At 39.8% G+C, this 14,231-nt stretch overlaps 1 protein-coding gene across 3 annotated transcripts in view; it reads left to right on the top strand.

Moving 5' to 3' along the window:
• The window catches only part of camk2b2 (calcium/calmodulin-dependent protein kinase (CaM kinase) II beta 2), a 64,544-nt gene that overhangs the window by 39,065 nt on the left and 11,248 nt on the right, over positions 1-14,231 (top strand). For 2 of the 3 annotated variants that reach the window (XM_026172810.1, XM_026172808.1), the window contains 5 exons: positions 2,342-2,413; positions 3,562-3,599; positions 9,700-9,768; positions 12,173-12,217; positions 12,827-12,875. In XM_026172810.1, the coding sequence (XP_026028595.1) occupies positions 2,342-2,413; positions 3,562-3,599; positions 9,700-9,768; positions 12,173-12,217; positions 12,827-12,875 (273 nt within the window). The remainder of the gene's footprint in view (positions 1-2,341; positions 2,414-3,561; positions 3,600-9,699; positions 9,769-12,172; positions 12,218-12,826; positions 12,876-14,231) is intronic. The other variant, XM_026172809.1, reaches the window with a different exon arrangement.

Below are 14,231 nucleotides of genomic sequence, written 5' to 3'. Positions count from 1 at the left end.
AGTGTTCATCAACCTGCACAAGTAGGTCGATGAATCCTGTTGAATATTTTCAACACCTGAAAAAAAGTCTCAGCAGTGAACTTTGGTGTTTTTGTATTTTTCTTGCTTTCTATCAGGTAACATTTTTTTTAGCTTTAGTTCTAATGAACAGACAGCAACCTAAGGTAAGGTAAAAATGATTTATTTCAAATCAGACTATATAAAAACATGGTGGAGGTAATGTGGACATGCTTTAAACACCTATTCTTCCCACCCCTTAATCTGTGGCTGTAAATACTTTCCTGATGACTCTATGGTATCAATAGCTACAGCCACCCCACAATAGCAGTGGGGTGGCTGTAGCTCAGGAGGTAGAGCAGGTCACCTACTGATCGGAAGGTTGGAGGTGCGATCCCAGGCTCCTCCAGTCTGCATGCCAAGTATCCTTGGGCAAGATACTAACCCCAAGATGCATCCATCGGAGTATGAATGTGTGTGAGTGTAGTTAGAAAGCCCTCAGTATAGAGGTAGTGCTAGTGAGAATGGGTGTGACTGGGTGAATGTGGCGTGTTGTATAGAGCGCTTTGAGTACTCCGGGAGAGTAGAAAAGCGCTATATAAGAATCAGTCCATTTAGCTACATTTAAATCTTATTGAATTCACTACAATGCTTATTTTCTTAATTATATCACCATTAGAGTTAAAAAGAAGGATAAAACAGTTTTTTTTACCATGCAATTGACAAGTGACTAGTCTGTGAGCAAGCAGTGTCCTTCTGTTTCTCTGTCAGATAACCGTATTGAATGTCACATCCAGTTGCATAAGACCAAGATAGCTCAGCTTGAGGCTTTGCAGTAGCACTTCACTAACCAATGGGTAATGTCACAATGTCATGGTTCATCTGGCATGACAACATCATATGGGTTTGTAGACTCTTTGAGTTATATTTGTACCAGTTATCCCTATAGTGTTGTGGACTGGCTCTTCATTTAAAGGATCAAAGCTTCTGATTCCAAAGGATATTGACCAACATGTAATGCCAGACTACCGAGCCGGAGTTGAGAAAATTCACCTGGTTCTAACTGATAACCTCTGGATGTCGATCCTGCTATCTACTGATGAAATACTTTGAGTAGCCCTGCAGGTCAATTATGAGATTCTGCCTGTTAACAGCAGCTCTTCACTATGGTCCATGCACATGGCAAATTTAACCAGGTTATTCTTTAGTGGCCAGGAAAAGAACTGGCAAAAGTTTAATCAAATAGTAACAGTCACTTGATGAATTCACCAGACTTTTATCCTAATTTAACTAACCTATTCTATGCTAATGCTGATTTCTTGTACAAGTGTTGAGAGGAATGAGAGTAAGGAGAAGGGGTATGCACTGATCAGGAAAGAGATCCGCTCTATCCTGTGCCCAGTAAAGTTCAAATGGGGAAGCTGTGACTCAGTACAAAGGCCTCCAGCTCATTTGAGACTATAATCCAACATGACAAAAATGAGTAGAAAAAAAAAGAGCCAAAAATTTGAATTCCGGTTCCTAAGTTCACAATGGTTGGGCAACGGTTATCTTCTGGTGCTTCCTGTTGACATTTCCAAAGTCCTTTCCTGGGGCACCAGATACTCAAAACAAGAATCACTAGTAGAATAAGCTGTTTACATACAGTTCTTATGAAATGGGGAGACATAATTATTTTTATAATAGCCTGCAAATATGTTCATTTATCTTGTAAAGTTGGACATTATAACATGGAAGTCTGTGGGGATTGGCTCACTTTTGAAGTCAGCCTCAAGTGGCCATATGAAGCAATGCAATTTCTCCAGTCTGTAGACAGATTCGTGGCTGGCATAAGTACCATAACATCCTGCAGTAACACAACATCCCCTCTTGTTTATGGATAGAACGAACATCATTTTTTTCAGTAGCACCATGAGCACCATGAGTAAAGTCACACCAAGACGCCCCGTGGGAGCTGTGTGAACAATAACAAGGATAATGGAGGGCTGTATCAGATGATCTGACTTCCACAATACCTGACCGACAGTCAAGTGAGATTATGATAAATTAGAGCACAGATTGAAGGAAAAACAGCCAACAAGTGATCAGCAATTGGGAATTTCTTCAAGGTTGTTGCTTAAACTCAGGGGATGATCTCATGAAGCTAGTTGAAGACTGAAGAATATTCAAAGCTGTTCTTGAAACAGATTTGGCATTAAAATACAATATCACCCATATATAAAGTCGTTTTGGTTATGCTTTCTTTCTACACAAACCCATACGTGTTATTTTTTAGTTTTGATCCATTCACATAGTAGTATTAAAGTTTTGACTGGTACTGTTAATGATACTCTGTATTTTTCAGTGGGCCGTCAGACTACGGCCCCTGCTGCTGTCAGCGCTGTAGCAGGAACCACAGCTGGCATCGTGGAACAAGGTAAACACATCTCGCAAGCACATCTTTTAGCATTTTCTCCCTGCAGCTTTTAAAACTTTACATCCTTTCCCCTCATTGAGGCAGGAGCAGATGTGATTAAACGGAAATCTCCCAGGGTCACAACATCACACACTCCTTTAGCTCTATCCCTCAGCTTGTTTTAATCTCTCTTCCTAAATCTTTCTCTCCTCTTCCTCACCCTTATTGCTTCTTTAACTTTTTGCCAAGGTAAGCAATCTCATTTCTCATCTGAAGGGAAGAGTATTACAGACTTTTTTTTTTCCTTGTACAGACAAATAGCATGCACTGTGGTGTATAAGTGGGAGTTTAGTTATCACATTTTAAATGTGGAGTGCAGTAACTGTTCAGTGCTGCTTTTAGGTTGGGGATCACACATCCACTCAGAGCTCCAACATGATAAAAGATTAATGTCAGCAGAACTGGAGTGTTTTTAAGCTGTTTCTTCCTTTTTTTATCAGCATTTAAGCAGCAAAACACATACTTTATTTTTTCCACATCATCCCAGACTAATTCCTGCCCATCAGTGAACTCTGTGAATTAATCCAGCCTACTCTTCAGATTAACAAACCCATTATCATATACCTGCATCTCTGTTCCTCTTCCCTCATGCTTTCGCTCCTAATCCCCCTTCTATCTATGCCTGTGCGTGCAACGGTGCGAGAGAGTGTATTTGGATTATACAGAGAATTAGTTTGACTTCTCCCCCCTCCCTCGTGTTTGATGCCCTCTGCTTATCTAATGCTTTGGGCAATGGATCAGGGTCAGGAAGTGCTAGCAGGATGGAGAATTCTTTTTAATATATGTGTGAGTTTTTGCACATTTTATTCATTTGCTTTTTAAGACGCAGGGAAAGAATTTTCCATTTTTTCAGAGGGAGGGGTAAATTCCTTTCCCCCCTCCTCCTAGTGGTAGTGGATGGGAGGATAGGCATTGTAACTCTTCACATTTATTTGTGCACTTTGACAAGCAGGTGATTTTTTTTTTTCTTTTAAGCCAGTGTCTGCATGCATGCATGAATGACCGCGGATGTGGATCTGCATTTGTGTGAGCAGATTACAAAGTCGTCATCTGAAGGTAAATAATGTGTACTCTACCATCTGAGGGTGTGTCGTTCTGCCTCTCTGCAGCAGCCAAGAGTCTCCTCAACAAGAAGGCTGATGTCAAGGTAAGCTAGGTCATCCTCTTCATTTTCATCTGCAGCATTTCCTCTTTATATTCATGGCTGTCCTTCCATACTTCTACTACTTTTATTAATCCGTAAATGTTTTGGTCAAAGGCAGATGCAAACTATTCGGGGTGATCTTTTTAAAGCACGATTGCGTTCACTTTAATTTTTTGGAAGATATTGTTTTTGGGTGTCTGTGATGGCTATATTGTTTTCTTTCCTAGGCTTTTCTATTATCCTTTCACATTATCCTTTTAATTTAATTAGAAATATTAAAACAGGGGAAGACATGTTTGGGAAGGTATCCAAAGTTGTTTTAAATTGGATTCCAAAAAACATGTCAGGAAACATATTAAAAAAGATGGAATTGGTGGAACATCCAACAACTTTTTTAGTTTAACTGACAATGGGCCAATATAATGATTAAACGTAAAAACACAAACACCCTACTGAGTGTCAGACCTTCAGAATGATCATAATGATGATGAGGGGTTCAACCATTTAAGAACAGGTTTCTCACAAAGAATTTGGTGACTGTATTATTACTATTCAAAAGCAAATGCAAGGAACAAGGCTGAAAACCCAGTATAAAATGGCTGTGATATTCACAACCTTAAATGACCCTGCATTAAGAATGCACTTTTGGCTATTGGAAAGTATGTGGAAATCTGAAAACCGTTGTCAGTAAATATAGTTCATTGCTGATAAAGCAAGTTAAAATTTTAATGTGCCAACAGTCAAAATGTAAAATTCTTTAAGAAAATTATGGTTAGCACATCCACTGTGCTAGAGCAGAGGGATGATCCAGCTTGTTTTAAGTTTAATGTATAGGAGTCTAATGTATAGGAGTGCATTAATACACATGACATAGATAAAGTGGATATCTGTGAAGGCACCATTCATTTTGAATGCATGAAGCACTCAGAATATAGACACAGTCACATGTAATGCACTTAAACACAGCTGTGGCTCAGCAGGTAGGTTGGGTTATTCGCAGTCATACGGTTGGTGGTTCACTATGCAGCTCCACCACTGTTAATGTTGAAGTGCACCTGGCAAGAACTCCACTTTGCCCCCAGTATCCATTGTGTGTGTGTGAATGGGTAAATGAGGCTTGTAGTAAACTGTGAGTGGTCAGTTTAGGTCACACTTCTGCACAGCGACCTCTGATGTTGTTCCTGGAATCTGCTGGAGCCATTCTTCCAGTTTTGGGGTTGCAGTTCCTAGTGTTCATATTACCACTGGGACCACTTTGTAGTTTACTTTCCACGTCTGCTCCAGCTGTTCCTTCAGCCCCTGATATTCCTCTGTTTTCGGATACTCCTTCTTCCTCATGTTGCTGTCTTTTGTTCCTTGTCAGCTACCACTATGTGTTGTTGGTTGGCAAACAGGTGCTTTTCTGTCTGGAACCCAAAGTCCCACAAGATCTCAGTGCTGTTGTTTCCACCTTTGGTGGTGTCTCTCATTACGACGGGCAGACTGCTAGTCTGTATGTGGCACAGATGTTCCTGTACACTGTCCCAGCGACCTGGTTGTGCATCTGGTGCTTAGGGCCTGTTGCTGTACTGCCATGATCAGAGTGTCATATCAGCATGTGAGGCATGCAACGATGTGCACAGGACAACTGACTGTCAGGATAAAACAGAAAACAGATGGACCAGACACAGGAAGACAGAGAAAACAAACACTGAGATCAAACTGACTAAATACAGAGAATGAGTGAGAGAGCTAGAGTGCGGGACAGAGAGAGAGGGCAAGAGAAACATGGAGGCAAGACAGAGACAAAAACTTTACATTTGCAACCAGATACAACTGACTACACACAGGGGGTGCTGGGGAGGACACACAGAGGACACATAAACTAAGGCAAACAGAGCACGCAAGGGAACAAAATTCAATGAACTAAGGACTAGTACCAGGGCACGCAAACTGAATACAAGAATTGCATAATTCCCTAAAGAATGAACAAGACCAAACCAAGACAAACTCAAACTCCTTTAAACTGGCCTTTTCTAGTCACTGGTAGGATGTCTTGATATCATCTACTTCTTTTATTTGTCGATGGTACTTTCCATGCAGCGGCTTGGTCATCCATGACAGCTCCTCCTCCTGTACCTCCTCATACTTTTGATAAATGCTGGATACACTCAGTTATTCAACCAAATAGATCTGATTTTATTTAAGTAGGGTGAAATTTGTAGTGTAATTACCCTATAATGTGTCTCACACAGCTCATAGTTTAACTTTATTTATTTATTTATTTATTTTTCTTTGTTTGTTTGTACCAAAATAACAGAGGATAATGTCTTGTTAAATTAAATGCTTTGTCGATATAAAATATCAGCAGATATTATCTCCTCCTTACAAAAAGTACAAGTCCAGACAAAAAAACTCAAACTCTGGGTCACCTAGGAATCAGCTATGCCTTTGAATGATAATGGTAAATGGTCTGTATTTGTATAGCGCTTTACTAGTCCCTAAGGACCCCAAAGCGCTTTACACATCCAGTCATGCACCCATTCATACACTGGTGATGGCAAGCTACATTGTAGCCACAGCCACCCTGGGACGCACTGACAGGACACTGGTGCCACCGGGCCCTCTGACCACCACCAGTAGACAACGGGTGAAGTGTCTTGCCCAAGGACACAACGACCGAGACTATCCAAGCCGGGGCTCGAACCGGCAACCTTCCGATTACAAGGCGAACTCCCAACTCTTGAGCCACGATCGCCCGATGACTTAGAGAAACATGTATAATGTGCTTTCTTGTGAGATGTATCTCTATCACACAGAAAGAAAACTTGCTTAGATGATGGAGTAACTTTGTCAGTTTTTAAATTTCACACAACATCATAAAAATTTGGTATCAAAATCCACATTTTTTATTTAAGTGTCTGATAACTGGAATATATGTCTTGAATTTGTAACAAATGAATACATTTAAAAATAAGTAAAACATTTAGCAGTTATGTTTTTGATTTCGATAGATCTCTGTGTCAACTGACTTGCATGTGCTTGGATGGGAAGCTTCCCCTGTCCAATGTGGCAGAGCAATTCTGTATTTATGTGTAGCAAAACATAATGATTTTCTTCATGCACAATGTATTTTAAAGATCTGTCACAAGTGCCTAAAACACTTGAATCGTACAGTGGTTCTGATTGGAAAAAAATCACTGCAATTTAATAGATCACTAACAAATAGGAAAGTGTTGCCACCGACAACGAAGCATCAGACAGAAGCCCTTCTTCTTCCATTCCTCCTGACCTGTTTCCTTATGTCACTCTTCATATCCTACATTTCTTCATTTTCCTTCAGCTTCTCTTCCCTTTTTCATCCTCCGCACAACCCCTCCTCTCCCTTCTTAGGGGTTTAGATTGGTAATCTCAGATTATTTCCCACCAGATGATTAATCTATCATTACACAACCACAGCTTGTCCTTTGCTGGACCATGATGTAAAATGTACATAAACAACCATGGAGCTATTTTAGCATTCTGGCATTGGCACAGGCACTATCTCTCATTATAACTTCCACATCTCCTCTTTGTTTCCAGCTTTTTTTTGTAAATATGCTTTTTTTAAAGCTTCACACGTAAGTGTCGTAACTAACCCTAATGACAAGATATTTACAGTATTTTAAGGTTGCATGTACTGTTCAGTATTATTTTTGGTAATTGTTTCTTATAACTTTGGAAAGAAATAAACAGTAAACTTCACAACAAGCAATTTTGTGAGTTGCTGGGCAAAAGACATCCCGACAATTACAATATCTTTAAATTAATGTATTTTAAGTGTTCCTTCTGCCTGATGTTGCTATCACTTGGTATAGCGACGTCTATCACTGTGTCCTTTTTCTGCTTAATATCTACTATTATTATAGCCGGTTGGTGAGCCATGAGCCATTGAATGATAAATGAGGAATTTTGTACAAAGCCCTTTCAGTGCTCAAGTAGAGTAGAAAGGTGCTCCATAAGAACCAATCCATTTACCTGTATATAAGTTTGTGTAAGCAATCTATTCAGGTTTAAGTTAAATGCACTGCATGCACTTTAAGTGCAAATGTGTTATTATTCTGAGCCTTGTCCTGTCCAGGTGGCTCTTCTGTGTTGTGCCATGCTTTTATGGAGTGGCTGTTTGGTTTCTCCAGTCTAGAGGTCTGAGCACTCTTCACTGCACTGCACAGCATATACTATGTTGTTTGTTCTGTTTGTCATTTTGTTTCTTCCTAGTTGGTGTTGTGACCTTCTTTTTTGTGCATCTGTGCTGATTTGTAAACTCAAACTGAAAGCTCAGTTGGGATAAGTTGGATGTTTTAAGAGCTTTCTTAATGTATGTGTTCTTTTTCTTTCCCTTTTGGCTTAAAGGCAATGTTTTCTGCCCGGTGTTACAGGATACTGATTACTCCAAGCTTTTGTTGCAGAGGGTGGTACAAGTCAAAGAGTAGGTACTGGTCTATGTGTATAAGTTTCCAGCAAAGTTCAATGCTGAGGTTGAGACCCAGCCTGGAGACCAGTGGCAGAGATGAAGCAGTTGTGGAGACTGACTAGAAGGCTATGCTCCGGTAGTGTGGCTGGAAGCCAGCATCAGTGACCCTCAACAGGCTGGTGACAAAAGAAACAGAGACCTTCAAGGTGGTTTTACAAGGGGCTGGTAATGAAAGAGGCAGAGGCCTTCAGGAGGCTGGGAACAAAGGAGTCCCTCTGGAGGCATTAGAGCTTTAAATAAAAAGGCAGATTGGGAGAAAGGAGAGTTCCTTTATGAACCTTAAAGTAACCTCGAGTTGATCTCAAAGCTTTGGTCATGTGTTCTGCTTAAGTATTCTAGAGGTGGGGGTTCAATAATGTGAGCAGTTCTAAAAATGAGTCGCACACCTGAATTACAATAATGAAAAGACCTTGGTTTCCTAAAAACTTGATTATAAGGGTGCTTAATTTGTTTTAGTGTTGTAACCCTCTCTTGGGATACGAGGATATGCAATAGTTAATGTGAGAAAATATAATAGCATTCAAGAACACTCTTAATGCTTTTCTCATAAGTACATTACAAATTTGTTGAAAGATAACTATGTTGTGTTTAACAAAGTTCACCCTTTTTTCAGTGATAGAAATGTGAATATAAGCTTTTCAGATTTCCCCATTTTCCCCATCAGCTAGAAAAGCACCATGGATGTTGCAACCAACTAGGCTTTTTTTTTAAACAGCATAGTATGCAAAGCATTAACTCCACAAGTTGATAGCTGAGAGTATTTTTAGCATTTTTACGAAACGTTGCTGTTAGTATTTGGCAACAGTGGTAAAGTGGGTGAGATCAGCTTCAGCCCCTGAGCACACTGAATTTCCATATGGACTTTTTTTCTTGTCCTTTTGCCTAACACAACATCAATTACAAGTAACAGTACCGTGGAAAAATATGAACAGAAAATATAGAATTCCAGTGATTCAAGCATGAAGTCTGTGAATAATTCCTGGTTTTGCATGTTTCTTCTGATGTAATTGAAATAGAAAAGTTATGCCTGTGAGTCTTTTTGCTGTACATTTAACATGTTACTAGTGGCTGGCTGTGTTTTCTGTGTTTGTTTTGTTTCATAAGTTTTGCATCTCTGTTACGTTTTGACCTCATTTTCTCTATTTGAATGTCAGGAAGACACATTAGAGATACTAATGCAGTGAGTCAAAATAGATGCTTGTTTTTCATGTTTGACAGATATTGTGGAGTTGATCAGCTGTTATTTATTTAATTTACCATTTGCCAGATTACATCCACAGCCAGTGGGCAGTAATGAAAAAGAAAAATGCTGTGATTGGTGTTTGGATTTTCCTGCATAGAGAAATGAGTCAGCATGAAAGATTGTTGAAAACTTTTTTACCTGATTAATAATATAGCAAAAACAAAAACTGTGGAAACTGTTTTCGATCCATAGTTGAACGACTACACTCTTGATTCTAGATACTACTTTTGTCTTAGGAGAATTTTGCTGCCATCTGCTATTATTAACTGTATACTTTTACACAGTTACCACCCACTTCACTACCAGCAAAAGTCACATCTCAGAATGGTCACTGAGTACTAATATAATACTTTTTGTTTCCTGCACAGCCTCAAACAAACAGCACGAGAAACAGCATAGTCACCAGTCCCAAAGGCAACATCCCCTCTGCTGCACTGGTATGCAGCTCTATGTGTTTCTGTCTGTCCAAAACATTTCTAGCTGTGTGTGTGTGTGTGTGTGTGTGTGTGTGTGTGTGTGTGTGTGTGTGTGTGTGTGTGTGTGTGTGTGTGTGTGTGTGTGTGTGTGTGCGCGCGCGCGCGCGCGCGAGAGAGAGAGAGAGAGAGAGAGACAGTCAAAGAGAGACTGAGAAAGGGGGAGACGTGTATGGTTTTGGTAAAAAAAAAGAAAAAAGAAAAGCTCTATGGGTTGTTGCTATGATTTTGTGTGTTATTCTAAGTTTTCAATCACTTTTAAAGTAACAGCTCAATAATTTTGCTTTTTAACTCATTTCCCTTTCTTGCCAAGAGAGTACAGTTAGGTCCAATCCCAGTAACAAACCCCTTAAAATAAAACAAATACTGACACAGGTTGTACTTACTGGAATTATTCTTTGTGTTCATTCTTTGTAAAGGTGTCCATGCATGTGCTGCTGTAAAAACATGATTCTAGGAGGATCCAGATACAAGCATACATAACCCAAAAGGCACAAAAAGAAACAGTGAGAGTCACTACCCACTGGGGTGCTCGCTTGAGAACTACTAATGGATCCATTTAGGGTTTTTCTTTTCTTTTTTAACTGGCTGGTTAATGCATAATAAAATAACCTTGTTGCTGTGGTTGTAGCCACACATCAAGAAGCTTTGTATTGGGTTGTTTCTTGATTTGCAAACCTCTGGGATGGGTCTATACAAGTCAAAAACTTTTCCAGGCATAAATTTGGCAAATCATCCTTTCAAGATGATATGCTTCTATGTATTTGGACCATTTTCAGAGCATTTGCTGTTAAGCAGTCATCTATGGTTGATGAAAATATAGCCGGTGGCAAGTGAAGATTTTTGTTTTTATGCTTGCAGTCACAGCTCAAGAAGTTTCTGCATTCCATCAGTTCTACTTTAATGTCCCCAGGACAGTAGAACTGAGAGTCCCGCTGGGGAACCAATGCATGGTCCACATCTCTGTAATTGTTTAAAAATCTAAAAACACTAGGAGAATGCACCTGGTCTCACTTCCAATCAAAACCACTTTAAAAGGCTTACAGCCAGGAGGCTGTGAAACGTTGCACTTTTCAACCAAAAACTGAAGAAAACTGATTAAAATTTGCATCAATTTGAAACAAAAGTTGACATTTATGGTACCTATGTCAACTTGTTAAGGCTGTGTGTGCGAGCAGGCAGGGATGAGGACCCAAACGCAGGACTCGTGGAGACAAAATTGCAACTTGAAACCACAGATTTATTGCTGGCAAAGAACAAAAACCAAACCATGAAAGCACTAACTGGAACACACAGGCAAAATCTGAGGGTACAACGCAACAGGGAACAAAGGAAAACACAGGGCTTATATACACAGAGGCGTAATCAGGGAATGGGAAACAGGAGGGAGACACAGCTGGGAGAGATTAGGGCTAACGAGACAGAGGGAACTAAAACTAGATTCACTGCACATAAGGCATAGACCTTCAAAGTAAAACAGGAAACAAGAGAAACTAAAACACACTGGAACACGGGACTATCAAAATAAAAAAGGAAACATAGCCAGACGTACACTGTGACAACACGAGCAAGTGAGCTAGAAGGGACACTTGAGAGAGGGAGTGAGACATGAGGGGCTGAAGAAAAACATACATGGATACACATGACAGAGCAAGGGAAACATGTAAACAGGAAGGAGAGACGAGACACAAGGACACACAAACAGAGGAACACAGGACAAAGACACAAGGGGAACCCAATAGAAAAGAAACTAAACTGATCGTAAACAAACTCATTAATGTAATAAGAATGACCTCAGAACTAACCAGTAAACTTAAATTACAAAAATTACTTTTTGACAATAAATGCACCTAACAATAAGTTATAAACAGCTTTGGTAGATAAAATTCTTTGGGATGCATTGTTTTGGTCTTTCCATGATGAAGTTAACCTGACTTAGTCTTTTAAAATTTTCTACACCACTTACTGTATATGTGTGGCAGAATCACATACATGTAGTACACTACCATACATTGAAAGTTATTGTATACAAGATTAATAACTGCATTTATTTAAATTATAATGAAATGAATGGGATTAAAGTGATCACTTTGATGAGGGAGAGAATGCATGCGACAGAGAATTTAGTTATCATTCACAATTGTGGATTTATTGGGAATTTAAGGTCATCATTTACCATGAACTCTTTCCAATCTTTAACGTACTATTCAGAATTTTTACCATCTTTCCATGTGTTACTCACATCCTACGCTGTGCTTATCTTTCTCTTATGTCTCTCAACCTTTTTTTGCCATCATGAAACACCTTCACTTGTTTCCACAACTTCTTTCTGTTTTCTCCCCTCTCTTTCTCTCCATTCTTCCTCCAGGAACCTCAGACTACTGTTATCCATAATCCAGTAGATGGGATCAAGGTACATCCTCCTCCCTTTTGTCCACATATTATTTTCTTATACTGGTTTTCATTTGTCATTGTCGTCCCTACATTGTTTCTCTAGCCATGTGGGCTAAACTGTATTTTTCAGGGTTTTTGAAGTTTCTTTAATAAATGTGCGCATCTCTTTGTATATTTATGCATGTGGGAGACAGAGAGAGTGTGAGTTGCTTGAGTCCTGTGAGGTGTTTCTTTGTCTTATGGTCCCCTACTGTGTTTAGATCAGTGGAGCTCAATGGTTCTGCCACTGGCTTAGCAATCTTCATATGTCAACTAGAGTGCTACCAGAGTAACCACCATACCACCACTGTACAACCTATGTGTAACAATGGCTAAGAAATGTGTGTCTCTGTCCATTTATGCTAAGACAGCTCAGTCCATTGTGTCGGAGTGATGCAAAGTCAAATGCTTGGCTTTGTATACTTGGTATACGTGGTGTGGAGGTTTTGTAGATTTTAATGAAGAAATTTGAGCGTGTTGTGAATATGTGTGCATGCATTTATGGATGTGTAAAAAAACACATTTATTTTTATTAATTTTATTAATTATTTATGTGAATTTTTTGTAATCAGGTTTCTGTACTTTGCAGGAATCATCTGATAGCAGCAACACAACTATTGAGGATGAAGATGTGAAAGGTAGGCCTCATACATGCAAAGACTGACTTTATTAAAAATCTCATAACAATACAAGGCCCCCTTTTACTCTTAGACAGCGTCTTTGTGTAGCACATCACAAAATCTATGTAGTTATTGTATCAAATATTCATTTTATGTGGAAGATTTAAACATCTAAAATTATGGAATTTCCTCACTTATATCATTTCGACTGAAGAAGTGTAGTTCAATTACCTTGGAGAATAAATTAGCAATTAGAGTCACAGGAACCCATGATACAATAATATGTCAATAAGGGATTTTGATACATTAAAAGGCAATGTATCAATCACATAACTCATCACCCTGGTATTTGTGTTTCTATATATATATATTTGTCATTTGTCTTTTTTTTATTTGTGTTTTGTTGTGTAGTTGTAGCCTCTCATATTTATATTGTGAAACAAAAAACAAGGAGCACAAGAGTCCAGATCAAACCAAAAACAGGTCAACACAAAACAAGACTATTCATGAGTCCACAGTAAAGTCTGGGGGTCGACCCGAAGGTCAACAACACAAGAGCCAAAACAGTTCAGGGGGCCGACCGTGCACACGGCAACGGCGACGGGCAAACAGTTCTGGGGGCCGACCGTGCACACGGCAACGGCGGCGGCGCAGGCAAAACCAATCAGGAGGCCGACCACTTGGAAGGTCCTCTAATGATCCTCTAATCGCCTGAGCCAAGGTGTGAAACTGGTTGTGGGTCCCAAAATCTCAGGAATTCGCATGATAAGGTGGGGCCAGGTTTCACAATGAACTCACCCGAAACTCTGGCTGATTGGGACCCACACCCAGTTTCACACCTTGGCTCAGGCGATTAGAGGATCATCAGGGGGTCCTTTTGTCCCTCTGTGGGGGGTTACTCCCACTAGGTTTATATCTGGGACTCTCCACCATTTGACCTTAGAACTGAAGAAGCTTCTCGAATGAGAGGTGAAACGTCTTCAAGCAACTTAAAGAAGTCCAGACGCTTTTCTTTGCAAGCTCCTTTGACAATAAATGAGGATCCAATCGCAGGCAGTAGTGGAGGAGTGAAGGTGGTTTATTGAACACAATGCGCCAGTGGAAAAACGGAAACTGTCACGGCGGGGTGCGCCGATGTGTGTGGAAACAGGACCCAAAAGCAGATGACGACGAGGAGTAGTAAGGTTTTAACAGAAAGGTGTGGCTTTATTAGATGACGGCAGAAGTAAACCAGGAAACCAAAGTAAACTGACAAGACACTAAGAAACAAAATACTAAAACGGTACTGAGACCAAAACCTAAACTATGACTGTGGTGGAAAATAACAAGCAAAGACCATGACTAAGACTAATAATACATAACAGACGAAAACCG

This window comes from Astatotilapia calliptera, chromosome 7, assembly GCF_900246225.1.
Source record: "Astatotilapia calliptera chromosome 7, fAstCal1.2, whole genome shotgun sequence".
Lineage (NCBI taxonomy): Eukaryota > Metazoa > Chordata > Actinopteri > Cichliformes > Cichlidae > Astatotilapia > Astatotilapia calliptera.
The sequence above is the reverse complement of the archived record's forward strand: the minus strand, read 5'-3'. Positions and strand labels throughout refer to the sequence as shown.